We start from the raw sequence: 22300 nt of genomic DNA, 5'->3' as shown, positions 1-22300 counted from the left end.
TCGATATTATTTAGTAGGCTCCTTAAGTCTAACATTTTGATAGTATTCACACATTAAGGATTAAAGACTAGTATTGTATGTTGGACATTTTGAAGGTCACGCAAATGCATGTATAGTTCATTTGAACTTTTATTATGGTATTAGAACTGAAATTCTTGTACGATTTAAAATATGGTTTTAAAAATATGATATATTTGGGACCACTATTCAACATTTAAACCTGCAAAACATTTTAATTTTAAACTAACTTTTACTAACCCTATGAGTGGTGTTTGACTCCATTGTAACAAAATCTGTTAGTGTATATTGTATTAGTTTATATCTTAGCCCAATATTAGTTCTATTATAAACGGCCCAACAGCCCTGTACATAATCTATATATTTCCTTGTATTGTATGTTTTCGGCATGGAATGAGAATCAATTTGATTACCATCTAATAATATGGTATCAGAGATATTCTCCTAAAATTTCTCCTTTCTTCTTCTCTCCTTCCCAAAGCTGTGGTCTTCCTCTTCAACCCTAAATCTTGCTTCTCCTTCTGTTATCATCATCATGTCTGAACCTGCAGCACCAATACACAAAGTTTTTTGTGTTAACAACATCAAATCTCATATTCCTCTTACCCTGGATCTTGAAAGGCTGAATTAGGATGCCTGGCGTGAACTATTCACAACTCACTATGAAGCATACGATGCTCTCGACCATATTGATGACACGTATGATGATCCCACTCCAAAGCCCACTGATCCTAACTGGAAGAAAGTTGATTCGGCTGTTAAAGGATGGATTTAATCAACCCTTTCCCAAAATACCCTTAATATGATTCTGAAACAAGCCACCTACACTAGACAAGTTTGGCTTACCATCGAACGTCTCTTTCGCGACAATAAAGATTCGAGAGCAATCCAACTTGACACCGAACTTCGAAATCTCTCCATGGGTGATCTTAGTGTCACTGCCTACTTCAAAAAAATCAAGTCTATTGCCGACCTACTGGAGAATCTTGACCCTCAAGCAAAGGTTCCTGATAAAAATCTTGTCATTTATGCCATTAATGGGTTATCTTCCCGCTTTAATAATGTCGCTGGCATCATCCGTCATCGTATCCCATTCCCATCCTTTGAAGATACCCACTCAATTTTACTTTCTGAAGAACAACGGATTCTCCTTCATCGACCCCTTCAATCCTCCGCTCATAGTGAACACTCATCTTCCCCATCGCTGTTGCACACTACCACCGACAGCAACCGCCGTCAGGACCGTCGCCAAGACCGCCGGACCTCCCAAAACCGACGATGCCAGCAAGGTTCTAACTCCAATGGAACCTCACCTCCACCACAGCAGTATAGTTGGGTATACATCCTGCCGCCAGTTTCTTCTCAAATCCCTTGGACTCAATAGCATCGCCCCAACAATACTCCTTATTGGGCTGCCAACTCACGGCAACAGGCTCCAGGCCTTCTTGGCCCACCTCCTTCACGGCCTCACCTACCTGTTGAACAAGCCCATCTAGCTGCCACTTCCTCTGCACCAGCCAAACACATAAATGCTCCAATAACACCACCGTGGGCCTGGTTTGGGACCGCACAACAGCACACAGCCCTTCCATAATTATTTAGCTCCATGTCACTTCAAGTGTCGGGCGAATGGGTTATGGACACGGGTGCAACGGACCACGTTCATGCCAACCAAGGTATACTCCGATCCTTTCTTGATAAGAATACTTGTCATAATATCCTAGTTGGTGACAGGACCAAAATACCTGTAATTGCGATCGGCCATACCTTATTTCCTATACAAAACAACCATCGTCCTCTTTATCTAAAAAATGTCCTCATTAAACCTTCAATCATCAAAAATCTAATTTATGTACGCAAATTCACTCATCAAAATAAATGCTCCATTGAATTTGATGAATTTGGTTTTACTATCAAGGATTACAGGACCCGTCTACCCCTAATCCGATGTGACAGTGATGGTCCGCTCTACCCAGTTCTACCTCAAACTCCTCAAGCTCTCGTTTCCACAAGCTCTTCCGTTTGGCACTAACGCCTTGGTCATCCTGGCAGCCATGTTTTGCAATTTCTTTTATCCAATAAATTGATTCCATGTAATAAAAATGACTTTACTTCTTTGTGTCATGCTTGTCAAATTGGAAAACATGTCAAACTTCCATTTAGTTCTTCTAATTCTATTGTTTCTCATGCATTTGACATTATAAACTCTGATGTTTGGACCTCTCCTATTACTAGTATAAGTGGTTTTAAATATTATGTTATCTTTCTTGACCACTACTCTCACTATCTTTGGGTGTACCCATTAAAACAAAAATCTGACGTTTACTCCAAATTTCTTGAATTTTTCACATATATCAAAAACCAGTTCAACACCAACGAACGAAACACATCGAAATCGACATTCACTTTGTTCGCGACAAAGTAGCTCTCGGCCACATACGTGTTCTTCATGTTCCATCCGCCTCCCAGTATCTTCACCAAAGGTCTACCCACCAGCTTTTTCAAATATTTTCGCTCCAGTTTAAACGTTCGTCATTTCCCTCCCGATCAAACTGCGGGGGGATGTTAGTGTATATTGTATTCGTGTATCTCTTAGCCCAATATTAGTTCTATTATAAACGGCCCAACACCCTGTACATAATCTATATATTTCGTTATATTGTATGTTTTCGGCATGGAATGAGAATCAATTTGATTACCATCTAATAATAAAATCAACATGGCTTACCATTATTGAAAAAGAAATTAAATATAATTTTACTTTTCTTCCAATTTATCCTCTACCTATTTAAAATGATGATGATAAATAGATTAAAATATAACCAACATTATCCAAATATAACACGTTATAATTTTATATAGATATGAATATAAAAAAAAAAAGAAAAAAAAGAAGGATATTTAATTTCTATTATGGAAACACGATAGATTAAAGGAATTAAAATAAATATTCCATCATAGATAACGTCCACAATGATAGATGGCATTTTGTTTTTTATTTTAGAAAAAAAAATTAAGACATAAAATACTACAATCTACGGTTCAAAACATTGGATTAAGATACTTATAACTTATGTACCTCATATTGGGTTTCGTTAGGCCTTGTGGCATACATACCACGAATCGATTCGTAGTCTAGTTGGTCACGAGAAAAGCTGGTGCACACCACCCCGACATTTCGTGGTCTGGCGTGGTCGTGATCCTTTGTGTTCCCGACGACGAACTCAAACGAAGAAGATGATTGGTGGTTGATTTTTTGGCTGTTGAACAACTATTTTGTTTATTTTTTTTTTCAAACTCAATTCAATAACATAAATAAACCTTCTATTTTCAACAAAACTTACACCTCATTCTAACACTCATTCTCTAAAACCACAAAATACATATACATGGATTCCACAAAACATATGAAATTTTTAAAAACTTTTGACTCGGATGACGACGTAGAATTCGTCGAGATATTGTTTAACGTTGTGCAACACATCCACGACGAAGAAAGTTCGAATGTTGATCATACAAGGGTGGTCGTCAATCGTGATCGTCAAGCCGCACACGACTTATTGGTACATGATTATTTTGCCGATAATTGTCTTTATAATGACGACTCGTTCGAACGTCGTTTCCGTCTGAATAAGGCTATATTTTTACGTATTAGTAATGCTTTAGAATCTCGTTATGATTTTTCAAACAAAAACCCAATGCTAGCGGAAGAATGAGTTTTAGTAGTATACAAAAATGTGCGGCTGCTCTTAGGTATTTGGGATACGGTATAGCATTTGATGCATCTGACGAATACTTGAAAGTATCTGAGAGGACCGCAATTGAATGTGCAGATTGGTTTTCTGCATGTGTTTATGAGGTTTTTCACGAAGAATATTTGTGCAAACCTACTCAACGTGATATTGAGAGATTATATTCGACTCATGAAGAGAGGCATGGATTTCTGGGTATGCTTGGCAGTCTAGATTGTATGCATGTGGCTTGGGAAAAATGTCCAAATGCATGACGTGGTCAGTTCACTCGAAGAGATATAGGTAAACCAACTATCATCCTAGAAGTTGTTGCATCTCAAGATTTGTGGATATGACATGCCTTTTTTGGAGTAGCGGGGTCTAACAACGACCTTAGTGTTCTTGGCTAGTCTCCACTTTTCAACGATATTTGGACCGGCAAAGCACCTGATATGACGTTCACCGTGAACAGGCACACGTACAAATACAGTTACTACTTTGGTGATGGGATATACCCGGATTATTCTACATTGATGAAGGCATACTCGGTTCCTCGAAGTGAAAAGGCAAAGTTGTTTACAAAAAACAAGAATCAGTGAGAAAGGATATCGAGAAGGCATTTTGTCACACCCCAAAACCGAGAACGGCGGAAACGTTCCGGGGAGGAGGACGTCATGTGAAGTATCATAACAGTGTAAAGTAGTAAACAAGCAACAACATCATCCATTGCATTAAAAGTAAAGTTTTAATACATGTGTGTTCTTTCATCGTAATAAGACATCAAAATATGTAATCAAAATAAACTACGAGTCTTGTCTGTGCTCCGTCTTCTCAAAACCTGGCCATCGTACCTGCCTAACTGGTGACCTGAGAATACAAGTTATTTTGAAAGAGAGTATCAGCGTAAAGCTGGTGAATTCATAAGTATTAATGTGTCTTTGATTTGTAATTATTGTAAGGTAATGACTTGGAAACCTTTGGAAAAAGACTGTATAAGTGTGAATTGTTTGAAAACAGTTGAAAATATTTGAATACTCTAGCAAATCCCTATGATTTCTATTAGTATAATGAGTAGCCTTCTACCAAGACTTAAATATTATGTAAGTAGTCTTCTACCAAGACTCGTGTGTTTTGTAAGTGGTCTTCTACCAAGACTCGTGTGTTTTGCTAAAACAAAGATGGTTTTCCTTCTTTTTGACTATTACTAATAGTACTCAGTCTAAATCAGCGTTTATGTGAATGTATCACAAAATAAGGAAATAGGAAAAATATAACCATGTAAGTGTTATCCTTTTGTATTAGGATTAACACGACATCGCGAATAGCGACATGTATAACCTTTGAACATCCGTAGATTGTTCAATTTTCCTCTGTAGCTACAGCAGGTTTAAGGAAGGGTTAGTCCCGTAAAGGTACACCTAATATAAGTATTAATCGTAGGCATCCGTAGATGGTCATTTACCTTTGTAGCGAAAAGTAGGCCAAAGGAATGGTTAGTCCCGTAAAGGTACCCCTAATATAAGTAATAACCGTAGGCATCCGTAGATGTTCATCTACCACTGGTGCTAACAGGTGGGTTTCGGAATGGTTAGTCCCGTCAAGATATCCCATTGAACTGGGATAGGCAGGACAATTTACACAGAAGGTACTAATAAATCATCCTAGTGAATCGAGGTACAAGTATCCATGTAAGTGTATACAGGAAAATGTATCTACGTAAAGGTACTCATGTAAGGTATTCATGTAAGCATATTCATGTAAGCGTATTCATGTAAGCATATCTATGTAGATGTATTCATGTCACATGTAATGTATAGTATAGACTCATGAATGAACTGACTCTGGTGTAATTCCTTGTAATAGGAATATTGTTTCGTATCTCCTAACTGTCCCTATAATAGTTAACAGGATGGTAATTGTTCGTCCAAATAGGTTTATACACCCTTGATACACAAGAGTGTGGGAAACTAAATGATGGATGAGAACTATAACATCAATACATATATAAGAACATAAGTGTATCGATATAGTTTTGTTCAAGAAGGTAAAAATGGTTTTGTAAGACATCTAAGAGTTTTGAACAATAATTAACAATGACTTGATGTCATTTTAATAAACATTTCAAAGCTAATACTTTTGCTACCAAGGTATTTTAAGATAGAAAACCATTTCATGCATCACATTTTGAAGTATGTGAAATCTGCTGGATGAAAACACAGTTATAAAATACATATGAGTGATTTAATAACATACTGTTTTCTACCTGTATCCCCCCCCCCCCATTAAAGCATTTAAAATCATTTAAAACGTTGATTAAGGGGTATGAACTCACCTGATGCGAGTGGATCGGAAGGAAGTGTCGGATAAGTGCTTGGTGTCAAGTGAAGACTTAGACACGCACAAAGATCCTAATTACATACGAGGACATATGTATATAACCAATTAGTCTTTAAAAAACTAATAAACAAGTCAAGACACTCTAGGACATGACAAACACTTGGTATAAGTGTTATAAGTGTTAAGGAGTGCATCTAAGTGTTGTAGGGAAAGGCTAGTGTGTCTGGCGTACAAGGAACACTCCTAAACTGAGTTTACTCCCTAAAGACCAACACCCCTTGAGTTTACAGTTGTAAACTCTTGATTTTACGGTCGTAAACTCCTAACCTTATGACCATTTGTTGTTTTCAACTCTTCTAAGCTATTCCAAGCATTCCTACTTCATGTTTAAGCCTTAGGAAGTGTTGTGTGGCAACAAAACACTCCTAAATGGAGTTTACGGTCTAAGGACCATTTCTTCATGAGTTTACTACCTTAAACTCATGAGTTTACTACCTTAAACTCATAAGTTTGGTATTTTGGGGGTTTTCAAGTCCTTAGCTCAATCATGGCACTAGTCTAGGTTAGATTTAGACATAAGGAATAACCATGAGACTTTTATGGGACTTTTATGCAAATTTTGGGGTGTTTACGGTTTTAGGAGATCCCTAAACCGTAAACACATAAAAATGTAAGTTTTTGTGCTTTTTGTGTAATAAACTCATCAATGATGAATCTAGACAAGTCCCTAAGGCATGGTGAAGCATCTAAGCACCCTAAGGCACCACTTTGCACCATATTTGGTGTTTACGGTTTTGGGAGCCTCCCAAAACTGTGAACACTTTGATCTTGGTGTTCTTAGGATTTTCTTTGATGTTAATATGTAATACAAGCTTATTAAGACTCAAGGATGGAAGTACTTACTATAAGGAAGCTTGAAACGGTGCTAAGGGCTTAAGAACACTAGTGTGTGTTCTTGGTGTTTTGGAAAACTAGTCAAAACACATAAATGGATGGATTAAAGGATGTATAATCACTAGATGTTATGTTATATCAACTAATCAAGTCGAGAAACACTTATGTTTTCGGAAAATCGGGCGAAAACCGGGATGATACTTGAGAGAGTTTTTGAGTTTACTCTTTTGGATTTTACTCTTTTAGGGTGAAAAATGAAAAGTGACTAAATTTGAGGAGTAAACTCATGCTTATGCATGAGTTCACGATTTTTGGATGATTTTCCGGCACAAACATATAAGTTTGGCCGTCAACTTCTAAGACACGAGGTGTTTGCGGTTTAGAAATTTCGAGACCCGAGACGGACCATTCGTTCACCCGTTCGATTAAAGATTAATTATTAAAATAATCAAATGAACTTATTTTTCCCAAAAACAAGTAAAAGTGAACTTGACTTATAATATGGAGTGATTGACTTTTAGGGTTTGACCGAATGAAAATTCCGGGTTGTCACATCTGATGGGTTTTAGCCATAAGAACTTTCCTATGTGCGCATGCAAAACCCTAATGCTTGGATCTAAGCTTTCTAATTAAACATGCTTTGAATCCAAGACTTCTAATGACTATTTAGTAATAAGAACAATGTTAAAACAGATCTAGAATCATACCTTTGAATTCCTTGTTGATCTTGTTGTCTTGGAGCTTCTAGAGTCACAATTGTCAGTCCTCTAATGGCTTACAAACACCAAATAGCAAGGAGGATGATTTGAGAGAGGGGAGAGGGGAGGAAACCGGCCAGTGTTTCTCTACTTTTTGATCAAGTGCCGATTTCCCTTTGCCATAGGGTCTATTTATACTTGTAGACTCCTTAAGGTTACAGCTTAAACCCTAATTGGATAATCTTCTCTTAAAGCAATCCAAATCCATTCCTTAGATAACCTTGGATGATTTGAAGCTATCCATAGCTTCTAGAATCCGTCCACTATCTATCCAATATGGATTTATAGTCTAAAGTTTAACTATCAAACAACTGACAGTTTATACCCTCTTATTTAATTAATCTCTTTTAGTCACCAAATTAATTCCAATTAATTCTATGACTTATATTAATCAAATAACAATATTATTATTCTTTATATTATTCCCATAATATATATTAATAATATTTACTCTCTCTTAATAAATCATCCTATCAAGTTGCTATGGTGAAGGCAACCCAAAAGGACCATGCACAACCGGATCAAATACTTGCCTAATATAGTTGCAGCCTTAGACACTATTCCAACAGTCTCCCACTTGGATAAGTCTAGTAACTATATGCACAAGTACAACTCGGTTTGCAATCGTAGCTCTCAAAGACGTTGTCAAAGTCTGATCTAATCAATCTTGTCCTTTAGATAAAGGATCGTACAGTCCTCTGTTAAGTATCATGTTGACAATCCTATGGAATGGTTAGTCAAGCATTTAGGTTTCTCGATCTCTGATTTATTCGACATAGAACTTAATCGAACACATCAATTCAGTTCTGACCGGGCCCGGCACATAAGTCAAATTAAATCATCGAGCGGCCGAGATATCGCTTTTACCTTCTTAGATAAAAGTTACAGATAAACTTTGACTTATATGCATTTACTTATTCATTAACCAACTATACACAACAATGCGTTTTATAACACCAAGTTACTGATGCGTTTTCGCATTATCAATGTACAATCAATTAACAAATAATAAACCATATATCTAGGTTTTAAGACTATATGATATTATCGTCTTGCGATCACCTCTTATATATCATATTCCATACGGTGATTCCAGCAAGCGCGGGTTTATTCCAATGCTCAAAACTAGTTCATAAGCACTCATGAACATTGCAGCAACCTTTTGCTATGTCTAATACCATTTAGACAATCTACACACCAATTCACGACAATCTTCATTCATATCTACTTCCAACACATGAACGATTGTGGACAATTTGAATAATTCGATTATTTCTAATAAACTCAATTATTCTGGAAGTCAAAACATGCAAAATGAAACAATAGTTAAACAATTAACATAAGACAGTAACATTACTTATAAATAAAACTCCTTTATTTAATCGTCAAATGTTAATTACATTTATCTATTACACGTTTCTAATACTATCTAATCTATGCTAATATCATCCTTCAGCCCAATACTCCTAGCATGCTGCAAGTGCTTAACCCTACTCAGTCCCTTCGTAAGCGGATCTGCTGGGTTATCTTCCGATGATATCCTCTTCATTACGAGTTGTCCTTCTTCTACATGATGTCTAATGAAGTGATAGTTTCTGTCGATATGTCGTGATCTACCATGATCCCTCGGTTCCTTGGTCAAGGCAACCGCTCCTTCGTTATCACAGAAAATCTCCATGGGCTCCTTTATGGCAGGTACAAATCCAAGATCACCGATGAAGTTCTTCAGCCATATTGCCTCCTTCGACGCTTCGCTCGCTGCAATGTACTCTGATTTGCACGTTGAATCAGCTACGGTTTCCTGCTTGGAACTCTTCCATGTCACTGCTCCAACATTCAGGGTAAAGACCCAGCCCGACTGCGAACGGTAGTTGTCCCTGTCGGTCTGAAAAATGGCGTCACTATACCCTCGCACCTTCACGTCATCACTCCCTCCGAGGACTAAGAACCATTCATTCGTCCTCCAAAGGTACTTAAGGATATTCTTCACCGCAATCCAATGGGCCCTGCCAGGGTTCCCTTGATATCTACTAACCATGCTCAAAGCGAAGGCTACATCAGGGCGAGTACAAGTCATAGCGTACATGATTGAGCCAACTGCGGAAGCGTATGGTATTCGGCTCATTTCTGCTATCTCAGCTTCGGTAATCGAACTTTGAGTCTTACTCAACTTGGCATTACTTTGTATCGGTAATTCTCCCTTCTTCGAGTTTTCCATACTAAAACATTTTAGTACCTTCTCTAAGTAAGTGTTCTGACTAAGTCTAATTAGTCTCGTACTTCTTTCTCTTACTATCCTTATTCCCAAAATGTAAGAAGCCTCTCTGAGGTCCTTCATAGCGAAGCACTCCCCGAGCCAGGACTTAACCTCCTGCAGAGTTGGGATGTCGTTTCCTATGAGTAATATGTCATCGACATATAGAACGAGGAAGCTTACTATACTCCCACTGGCTTTGACATATACACATGATTCATCTTCGCTTCGTACAAATCCAAACTCTTTGACTTTCTCATCGAAGCAAAGATTCCATCTGCGAGACGCTTGCTTAAGTCCATAAATGGACTTCTCAAGCTTACACACTCTATTCGGATGCTTTGGATCCACAAACCCCTCTGGCTGAGCCATGTAAACATCCTCAGCCAACTTTCCATTAAGGAAAGCGGTCTTGACATCCATTTGCCAAATCTCATAATCATGAAATGTGGCAATTGCTAGCATCACTCTAATAGATTTTATCTTCGCAACTAGTGAGAAGGTCTCATCAGAGTCAACTCCGGTAGTTTGAGTAAAGCCCTTCGCAACCAATCGCGCTTTATATGTGTGTACGTTCCCATCCATGTCGGTCTTCTTCTTGAAGATCCATTTGCACCCAACGGTCTTACGTCCGGGCACATTATCAACCAAATTCCAAACTTGGTTATCATACATCGATTGGATCTCACTATCCATTGCCTCTTTCCATTTCGCAGACTCCAGGCCTGCCATGGCTTCCTTATAGCTATTAGGTTCATCAAGATTTATTAGTGTACCATCACTAATATACGTGTCCCCTTCGGTAGTAATATGAAAACCATAAAACTGGGGTAGAACTCTAACTCTATCGGAACGTCTAAGAGGTAAGGATTCGTCAATCGGTTCAACCGGAGTTTCCTCCTCGGGTTGAGTGCCAGTGGTAGAGGTTCCTTCGTCTATCGACTCTTGAATCTCTTCAAGTTTGATTTACCTCCCACTGTCTCCTTGGCTTATGAGTTCTCCCTCTCGGAAAACTCCTCTTCTCGTAACGAAGACAACATTGTCCTTCGGTCTATAGAAGAGATATCCAAAAGATTTCTGCGGGTAGCCAATGAAAATACATTGCTCACTACGAGGTTCGAGCTTGTCGTGAGTATCTCGTCTTACGAAAGCCTCACAATCCCAAACCTTGATGTGTGCTAACATGGGAGCTTTCCCTGTCCACATCTCGTGAGGTGTTTTGGCAACCTTCTTAGTAGGGACTCGGTTAAGGATATGGGCGGCAGTCTCTAAGGCATACCCCCAAAAAGAGATTGATAGTGAAGCACGACTCATCATAGAGCGAACCATGTCCAAGAAGGTTCGATTACGCCTTTCTGCCACACCATTCAACTGTGGTGTCCTAGGAGGCGTCAATTGCGAAACAGTTCCACACTCCTTGAGATAATCGTGGAATTCGAGACTTAGGTACTCTCCTCCTCGATCGGATCGAAGCATCTTGATCTTCCTGCCCAATTGATTCTCCACTTCATTCTTGAACTCTTTGAACTTTTCAAAGGTTTCTGACTTTTGCTTGATTAAATAGATATACCCATATCTACTATAATCATCGGTGAAAGTCACGTAGAAGCGGTTCCCATCCTTTGTGGTTGATCTTAATGGTCCACATAGATCGGTATGTATTCGGTCCAATAGGCCCTCACCCCTTTCACACGTACTCGTGAAGGGTGATTTAGTCATCTTTCCAAGTAAACAAGACTCGCACGTGTCATCTTCCCTAAGGTCGAATGACTCCAACACTCCATCCTTTTGGAGTTGGGCTATGCGTTTCTTGTTGACATGTCCAAGACGACAATGCCACAAGGATGCTTTATCCATACTAGTGGAAGAATCTATGTTCAAAACATCATTTCCTAAGTTATCAACAATCATAACAGTTTCATAAATTCCATTACATGGTATAGCTTCAAAGTAAAACACACCATTTAGATAAGCCAAAATAGAACCATTCTCATTATTAAAAGAAAATCTAAAACCTTGTCTATATAAACGATGAAATGAAATGATGTTTCTAGCCATTTTTAGCGAATAGCAACAATTGTTCAAATCTAAACATAAATTATTCCTAAGCACTAAAGAATACACTCCAATCTTGGTCACAGGCGACGATCTTCTGTTCCCCATGATTAGATTGATTCTTCCCTGCTCCACATCCCTACTTCTTCTTAGTCCCCGCACATTAGAACAAATGTGGTAACCACAACCGGTGTCAAGAACCCAAGAAATAGCATGATTAGAATCGTTAGATTTAATTGTATATATACCTGCGAAAGATGGCTTGATCTTTCCTTCCTTGATGGCTTGCAGGTACTCTGGGCAGCTTCTCTTCCAATGTCCTATCTTGTGGCAGTGGTGGCACTCTGCCTCCTTAGGGTTAGGGCAGGGCTTAGCGGGATCAACCTTGGTCCCACTAGAAGAGGCACCATCTCAGGCTTTAACCTTGCGATAGTTCTTAGACGAAGCCTTCCTCTTCTTTCCCTTTCCTTGACCAATAGCCAAAACAGGAGTAGCGGGTGGGTTGGGAGTTGGTGCAACAGACTTGTCTTTGAAGTTGCTCTCAGCGACCCTCAAGAGACCTTGGAGTTTGCTTAGGGTGACCTCCTCTTTGTTCATGTGGTAGGTCATCCTAAATTGATTGTACATCGGAGGCAAAGAGTGAAGCACCATGTCGATCGCCAAGTCTTCCCCAAAGTCAACATTTAACTTGCGAAGGCGGTTGACATACCTTTGCATCTTTTGTAGGTGCACGGTAAGAGACTCTCCATGACCCATCTTAGCGGAAATCATGTTAGTGAAAATCTCATAACGCTCTTGTCTCACGTTTTGGTGGTATCTCTCCAATAAGTCTTGATGCATCTCGTACGGGTACATGTCCTCGTAGGACTTTTGGAATCCGGAGTTCATGGTGGCTATCATGATGCAATGTACCTTCGTTTCATCTCGCTCATGAGTTTCAAAAGCGGTGATTTCAGCCGGAGTAGCAATTTCAAGGTTGATTTTCTCGAGCTTCTCATCGAGGACATACTCCTTATCCTCATAGCGAGCAATGGTGAGAATGTATCTTATCCATTCGCTAAAGTTCGTTCCATCAAAGGTGACCTTTTGGCAAAGGCTCATCAACGTGAAAGAACTAGCAGCAGCATTGTTGGCGTTCGACATCTACAAATAGAAAGGACAAAGATAGATTAGAATATGAATCCCTAATTATCACCCAATAAGAAAAATTAGGGCTAGGATCCAACAACAACATTTACATATTAGAAAAGGGATGTTGTAATCTAACATGCAAATAAATTAAAGGTAAGTGAATGACGATTCACTAATTCTCCACCATAAAACCTAACTATTAGACCTAAATGTATTGAGAATTCCTAGGTTCGGATGAGATTCATTGAAACTATTCAATGGCATGTTTAAATCTCGATATGCCCCTCTAGTTTGTGACTGGGATACCGAGGATCACAAAGCGAGTGTGAATTACCATGCAAATTCACATGGTGCCTTCATTGTAACGATCACCTATTTGATGTGCCGGTAAACCACACACGCTCCATCGAACTATGATAAACAATGAATCACCCTTTGCCACCTTTGCTTAGAACCAATTAGTGTGTCAGTAAACCACACACGCTCCACTAACTTCTTAGCAGGGGTGCAAAGTGTAATTTCATGGGATTGCATCAATTCACTTTTCCTAAAGTAACTAATATTGGGAAATTTTAAAATATGTGTAGTTACTTTGTATTTCCTATTATACTTTTAATGAGAGGATGAGGTTGCCCTATCCTACCCGTTCGGCTAACGACCCTCCACCGATCAAGCAAGCGGTGGGTGTAAGTGTACACCCATTAAGCGCCATTTTATAGGCCGCAACCTTATACCCACCTTATAGATCGGCTTCGTGAATGAGGCCTACTAATGGTAAGACTAGCATTTTAGTTATACATATATATATATATATATATATATATATATATATATATATATATATATTAATCTTGTAATATTATATTAGTATAGGGTTGTATTTTAAACCTTTTAAAATCTAGGGTTTGAAATTTAAATTGTCTAAATTAAAACTTTTAATCACAAATATAAATTTCAAAACTTGAGGACAAGTTTTAAACATTTAAAACATGGAGGATCAAATAACAAATAATTTCAATTAACAATTAATTTCCTAATTATCTATATTTGATTTATTCAAGATTTCTTGCAAGATAATTACCAAAATAATCAAAATAATTAATTAATTATCATATAAGGAAATTAAATATTTTATTAGTTGATAAATATCTTTAATTAGATCAAGATAATAGTCATATATATCAGAAAATCGGATTAGGGTTGATCTAATATGATTAAGGTAAGTTTCCATAAGATAATCATGAAGAAATCCCGAATCTAGCCATTCTTGACGCTTGGACTCGCCGAGTGCACCAAGTGACTCGCCGAGTCAGGCCAACTCGCTGAGTCCACTATGGAACTCGCCGAGTCCATGACTCAGAAACACAAAAATCGAATTTTGCAGTTTAGTTTCAGACAATTAAGCAACAATTTAATGAAAACCAAGCTAGGCTCTGATACCACTGATGGGTTTTAGCCATAAGAACTTTCCTATGTGCGCATGCAAAACCCTAATGCTTGGATCTAGGCTTTCTAATTAAACATGTTTTGAATCCAAGACATCTAATGACTATTTAGTAATAAGAACAATGTTAAAACAGATCTAGAATCATACCTTTGAATTCCTTGTTGATCTTGTTGTCTTGGAGCTTCTAGAGTCACAATTGTCACTCCTCTAATGGCTTACAAACACCAAATAGCAAGGAGGATGATTTGAGAGAGAGGAGGGGGGAGGAAATCGGCCAGGGTTTCTCTACTTTTTGATCAAGTGCCGATTTCCCTTTGCCATAGGGTCTATTTATACTTGTAGACTCCTTAAGGGTTACAGCTTAAACCCTAATTGGATAATCTTCTCTTAAAGCAATCTAAATCCATTCCTTAGATAACCTTGGACGATTTGAAGCTATCCATAGCTTCTAGAATCCGTCCACTATCTATCCAATATGGATTTATAGTCTAAAGTTTAACTATAAAACAATTGACAGTTTATACCCTCTTATTTAATTAATCTCTTTAAGTCACCAAATTAATTCCAATTAATTCTATGACTTATATTAATCAAATAACAATATTATTATTCTTTATATTATTCCCATAATATATATTAATAATATTTACTCTCTCTTAATAAATCATCCTATCAAGTTTCTATGGTGAAGGCAACCCAAAAGGACCATGCACAACCGGGTCAAATACTTGCCTAATATAGTTGCAACCTTAGACACTATTCTAACAACATCATCCCCCTGTTAGAGGGAATTTCGTCCCGAAATTGGAATTTAGGTAAGGAAGTAGGTATGAATGATCGAGTCAAGAGGTGGAAACTTCCTAATCGATTGGTTCTCGCGCTCATAAGTGAAAACGGGTCCTCGGTTAGTATCCCAACGAACCTTCATTAATGGGTGACGTCGTTGCTTCGTCCGCTTGACCTCTCGGTCAAGGGTCACTACGGTTCTAATACGAAGGCAAGGATCTCGTTAATCTCGATCTCGTCGAGTGGCTTACGAGAGTCCTAAGGTCCTAACTATATTGGATTTAGCTTTCCACGCTTTACGAAGCATATTAAGCCATTCCCAGAGTGAGACTTCCTAAAGAATTTGGTATCTCACTTGGAATTCCAATGGTTCTTTCTCTTGCTTAACTTCCCAGTCAAGGGCCACCCCCTGCCGGGTCAAAGTCGAAAAGGGTTTCCGTGCTTTGCGAGGAGTTCTGAATGGACTACAATAGTAGGTCTGCACGACCTAGAATTTGGCGAATTTCTGTCGGCGTCTCTGGTGTTGAAAAATTCTCAACGGTTTTGACAAATTGAAAGAGTACTCAAAAATTCCCACATCCTAACAGTGTATCTTAGGAATCTGAGTCTTCATTTCAAAACTCGTATTTAGAGAACTTCGCGAAAGTTCCTCTGAAGGTAAAGTTTCCATGGGTTCCTTCTTACTACGAGGGTAGATAAGTAAGTCATTACATGGAGAAATGACGAACTGATCCTAGTAAGAAAGATGTACTATACTCATTTAGCTCATGAATACTATGGGCGTATTGGTCCTATCCGAGGGGTATCACTACGGACTCGAAGTGTCCGCATCGAGTTCGGAGGGTAGTCTTCAGGACATCCTTCCCTAACACTCGAACTGGTGATGTTCGGATCTCAGGTCCATTTCTGAAAGTAATTCTTTCCCTGCCTTTGATCAATCAACTCATCTATGCGAGGCAGAGATAACGATTTCTAAAGGAAATCTTAATGGAGTCCCCGATTGTTGAGGTACATATGATGCAATCCGTCGACTTATGGAAGAATAAGACCGGAGCTCTCAAGGGTGAGAAGCCTGGTCTTCTAATTCTATTGCTAAGTAGTTCGCTGTGTTGTCCGGGCTGTTCTTGTATCTCTGTAGGTGTTTAGACTGTGAGGCGATCTGGTTATAAGCGTCATATTGGGTTCTAAGTTTGTTCACATGCCAATGCAATTACTCGTAGTCTTGGGCAGTCTCTGTCCTGAAGTTCATATTAGAATTCATACATGGTTCAACGATCGCAATCTCGTGTATACGAGTCATATATAATTAAGATTGAAAAGGTAGTCAAATAACTGATTCTTCTTTAAGCTCACATCCCATCGAGGGAAAAGAAGTTAAAGTGGAATCATCAATTCTAAACCTGTAGAACATTGATTATATATCACTCTCATGTATACATTCTTTAGTGATAGATCAACCGTATGAATCTTTGGATTGAACTTGACGTACTGCACGAGTGATACTGCGGGGATTCCTTCGGAAAGGAAAAGAACTATAAGGTACTCCATGCATGAGTACTTCGGTGTTCTGATATGACGGCTTCGCTAAAAGACATTTACTGAAAAAGAGATGTACTTATGAAGTAGGTATTGCGAGGATTAAATTTACTCGAGTCGTATGATAAAGTCGGAATCATATGGAAACTAAAGTCATTAGATTTGAACATAAGGCGTTACAGACAAAACACAACAGTGCAACCTTTAACAGAGTTACCGTACTTAAGATTTACTACAAGACTATTGCTGCGAACAAGGTATACTACAAAAGACAAGTATACGCAGCACGAGCATCCCTTAACGGACGGGATCTCGCAAAAGATAAGACTTTGGTTGCACTAGTTCTGGATGGTTCATAAGTCTGTTACAACGAAAAGCCTAAATAACATTAACGTGGGTCCGGAGTAGTCTCTCTTGCGGCGGTGGTCGGTAGCATACTTCCGTCTGTGCCAGCATTTGTTGCCTCAGGGTAGTTCCTTTTGTAGTTACCCACCTTGCCACAACCGTAGCAAACCTGGTTCACACCGGTGTTGGGCACTTGGTTGATCGGCCTTGTTAGGCTCTTGCAGTAACGTATGGTGTGCGCCTTTCTGTTGCAGTTTGAGCACTGCATCTCCCGACAAGGTCCATGGTGGTGACAACTGCATTTGATGCATTTTGGGAAATTTCCAGCATATTGTCTGGCTGGGTTAGGGACAATTGGGATACCCGAAGGGATGGTAGTAGGAGGTACCGATGTCGTGGCTGTGAAGGTTGATACTGGTGGTTGTTTCCTGTTCGCCCTTTGAAGTGATTTGTCCTTAGATTTAGCCCAAGACTTCCGTTTTTTACTCTTGGTCTTGGGACTCGGGGTGTCGTGGTAGTTTTCTGCTCGTTGAGGTGCTTGATTGTTACTCGGATTGGAATTGTTGTTAGCAATCCCGCTAACATTTGCGTTGTTAGCGTTAAGGTGGGTCAGAATAGCTGACACGGCAGCCGAGACTGCAGCTTGAAAGATAGCTGCATCAATCTAAAGAGTTGGTTGTTGGTTGATGGGCTGATCGTTTTTCTTTGGCGACATGATTCTGTTACACGGAAAGAAAATGAATTTGTGAGTGAGAATGGTTGAACCTAGACGTAGTTCGATTGCTCATGTAAAGAATAGAAGTATGTTCTCTATGGTTCGACCTACATCCCTATGATGCAGTCCTAGTACGGAATGGAAGCATGTTCACGAAGGTTTAACCTACATCCCTATGATGCAGTCCTAGAAAAAGTGGAAGTAAGCTCATACAGTGGTCTCAAGACGTTTGTCGTTCAAGCCGAGGTATCGTTGGTTGGTGAATAACATGATACAACCATTAAAAGAGACTTGGGGATGTCTCCGGAGTTAAATTGCTATAGTCCAATGACTTGACTAACGCAAGTTTCAGATAGAGTCTAATGAAAGTATGATAAGAGTATTTGAATAAAGAATGACACAGAAGTTAGCCGACTGTCAATATCTTTGATACTCATGACGTACAAGTTCGGGAAAATGACCTTGTAAAAAGGTCTTACATCATATCCAGAGTAGATGGTTCTTGACAGCATAAAGACCTAACCAAAGTACTTACAGTACAAGACAGTTTCATAGAAAATGCCACATCGGGCATAGACAGAAAACGATTCCCTTTTAACAAAGGAAAAATTAAAGTAAAGCATATACTACTGACGACGGTCATCCCTCTGGTGAACTCTCAGTTCAGCCAGTTGACGTTCAACATCAAGTAGGTGTCTTTCGTACACCCTATGGCGTACTCGAAGTTCTATGACTTCTGCTCGTGATTCAGCCAGTGCTTGCAGCAGGGTTTCATGGTTTCTGTCAGATCTCTCACAAGCATCTTCTAGACGAATGGTGCGGAGGGTATGCATTCTCGCATCGGCGACTACTTCAGTGATTTGATGTAGGGTTGCCCTGCCTTGAATCTCATTTCGGGCCACTCTGCGAACCAAGATTGGCAAGATTCTGTTTGCTGAGCCCCCATTGCTCAGGTCATAGAAGCTTCGATCACCATTAAATGGCATGGACTGATCTTGTCCTTGGTTCCATGTTTCCAAGCATTCCACCCACTCAGGCGTCGGGCCATGAAAAGTCAGACGAGGGTTAGGAATTGGAAAAGGGAGCCGCCTGGGGTAGGTTCTAAACCTCGGGTTCGGAGTTAACATCGTCCAAAAGGTCTTCATCATGGTGATCATTCACAGGGATAGGATGATCATTCTCTGGTTCTTCTTCAAACCATCCAGCAACGACCTCATTCGGAAGGTACTGGATGTCGTGGGGATGGAGTCCAGCCATGTTATCTACGCGAGAATTGGGGTAAGAAAATAATTATTAGACGAACCATCTAGATAATTATTAGAAAATCTTCATTAGTTATATCGCTATTTGTAAAGTGCCTACCAGTTATATGTAATCAACACAGGATAGGCCTTCGAATAAGTGACCTTAACTCCATATTCGCAAGGAATAGGGGTAAAGCAAAAATTTCACCGATTCTAAGTCTATAACATCCTAGTTACATATAGCCTTAGTGTATCCACTTAGCATCAACTTAGTAATGAAGACCCTTTTTAGTTCTCAAGTAAGTAATTATAGTAACACAAAACACCTCTATGGTATTTTAGACTTAGGTTCTGTTATAATGTTCTCATTGTGGTAATGTTGGTAAGTTTTTAGACTTGTTGCCATATCACAACCATTCTTGGGCATATGCTAATCACTCCTTGGACCAGCATAGTTAATCAGGCTATGCTACTCCCATGACTGACCATACATCCCCACGCTTCCTTGTGATATTCAACAATCGTAATACTTTTGTTCTTGTCGTTGTGACACGGATTTTGGTATGAATGCAGGCACGTATACTTTGTTAAATATTTTATTATTTAAAAGTATAAACTCTTAGACAGAGTGTTTTAATCCCAATGTATTTATAGTTAGTATATCTTTTATGGGTTGATATACTATATTCACTATAAAAAATGCTCTGATACCAATCTGTCATACCCCAAAACCGAGAACGGCGGAAACGTTCCGGGGTGGAGGACGTCATGCGAAGTATCATAACAGTGGAAAGTAGTAAACAAGCAACAACATCATCCATTGCATTAAAAGTAAAGTTTTAATACATGTGTGTTCTTTCATCATAATAAGACATCAAAATATGTAATCAAAATAAAATACGAGTCTTGTCTGTGCTCCGTCTTCTCAAAACCTGGCCATCGTACCTGTCTAACTGGTGATCTGAGAATACAAGTTATTTTGAAAGAGAGTATCAGCGTAAAGCTGGTGAATTCCTAAGTATTAATGTGTCTTTGATTTGTAATAACTGTAAGGTAATGACTTGGAAACCTTTGGAAAAAGACTGTATAAGTGTGAATTGTTTGAAAACAGTTGAAAATATTTGAATACTCTAGCAAATCCCTATGATTTCTATTAGTATAATGAGTAGCCTTCTACCAAGACTTAAATATTATGTAAGTAGTCTTCTACCAAGACTCGTGTGTTTTGTAAGTAGTCTTCTACCAAGACTCGTGTGTTTTGCTAAAAAAAGATGGTTTTCCTTCTTTTTGACTATTACAAACAGTACTTAGTCTAAATCAGCGTTTATGTGAATGTATCACAAAATAAGGAAATAGGAAAAATATAACCATGTAAGTGTTATCCTTTTGTATTAGGATTAACACGACATTGCGAATAGCGACATGTATAACCTTTGAACATCCGTAGATTGTTCAATTTTCCTCTGTAGCTACAGCAGGTTTAAGGAAGGGTTAGTCTCGTAAAGGTACACCTAATATAAGTATTAACCGTAGGCTTCCGTAGATGGTCATTTACCTCTGTAGTGAACAATAGGCCAAAGGAATGGTTAGTCCCGTAAAGGTACCCCTAATATAAGTAATAACCGTAGGCATCCGTAGATGTTCATCTACCACTAGTTCTAACAGGTAGGTTTCGGAATGGTTAGTCCCATCTAGATATCCCGTTGAACTGGGATAGGCAGGACAATTTACACAGAAGGTACTAATAAATCATCCTTGTGAATCGAGGTAATACAGGAAAATGTATCTACGTAAAGGTATTCATGTAAACAAATTCATGTAAGCGTATCTATGTAGACGTATTCATGTAACATGTAATGTATAGTATAGACTCATGAATGAACTGAATTTGGTGTAATTCCTTGTAATAGGAATATTGTTTCGTATCTCCTAACTGACCCTATAATAGTTAACAGGATGGTAATTGATCGTCCAAACAGGTTTATACACCCTTGATACACAAGAGTGTGGGAAACTAAATGAAGGATGAGAACTATAACATCAAAACATATATTAGAACATAAGTGTATAGATATAGTTTTGTTCAAGAAGGTAAAAATGGTTTTGTAAGACATCTAAGAGTTTTGAACAATAATTAACAATGACTTGATGTCATTTTAATAAACATTTCAAAGCTAATACTTTTGCTACCAAGGTATTTTAAGGTAGAAAACCATTTCATGCATCACATTTTGAAGTATGTGAAATCTGCTGGATGAAAACACAGTTATAAAATACATATGAGTGATTTAATAACATACTGTTTTCTACCTGTATCCCCCCCCCCCATTAAAGCATTTACAATCATTTAAAATGTTGATTAAGGGGTATGAACTCACCTGATACGAGTGGATCGGAAGGAAGTGTCAGATAAGTGCTTGGTGTCAAGTAAAGACTTAGACACGCACAAAGATCCTAATTACATACGAGGACATATGTATATAACCAATTAGTCTTTAAACAACTAATAAACAAGTCAAGACACTCTAGGACATGACAAACACTTGGTATAAGTGCTATAAGTGTTAAGGAGTGCATCTAAGTGTTGTAGGGAAAGGCTAGTGTGTTTGGGGTACAAGGAACACTCCTAAAATGAGTTTACTCCCTAAAGACCAACACCCCTTGAGTTTATGGTCATAAACTCTTGAGTTTACGGTCGTAAACTCCTAACCTTATGACCATTTGTTGTTTTGAACTCTTCTAAGCTATTCCAAGCATTCCTACTTCATGTTTAAGCCTTAGGAAGTGTTGTGTGGCAACAAAACACTCCTAAATGGAGTTTATGGTCTAAGGACCATTTCTTCATGAGTTTACTACCTTAAACTCTTAAGTTTGGTATTTTGGGGGTTTTCAAGTCCTTAGCTCAATCATGGCACTAGTCTAGGTTAGATTTAGTGTTAGGTCCAGTTAGTGTTGCGTCTTGGGCTCGTTAGTTAGTCCATTTTAGTCTCCGGTATAGGCCTGTCCATCCGTGAGTTATTTTGTAGGGTTTTATTATTTATAGATTCTT

At 38.7% G+C, this 22300-nt stretch overlaps 1 protein-coding gene across 1 annotated transcript; it reads left to right on the top strand.

The window, feature by feature from the left end:
• Positions 1-820: 820 nt before the first annotated feature.
• Positions 821-1402, top strand: LOC122195733 (uncharacterized). The gene has a single exon (XM_042897819.1). It carries the CDS (start codon positions 821-823, stop codon positions 1400-1402), a length of 582 nt encoding a protein of 193 aa, XP_042753753.1.
• Positions 1403-22300: the final 20898 nt, after the last annotated feature.

The sequence above is a fragment of the Lactuca sativa genome, chromosome 1, assembly GCF_002870075.4.
Source record: "Lactuca sativa cultivar Salinas chromosome 1, Lsat_Salinas_v11, whole genome shotgun sequence".
NCBI lineage: Eukaryota > Viridiplantae > Streptophyta > Magnoliopsida > Asterales > Asteraceae > Lactuca > Lactuca sativa.
The sequence above is the reverse complement of the archived record's forward strand: the minus strand, read 5'-3'. Positions and strand labels throughout refer to the sequence as shown.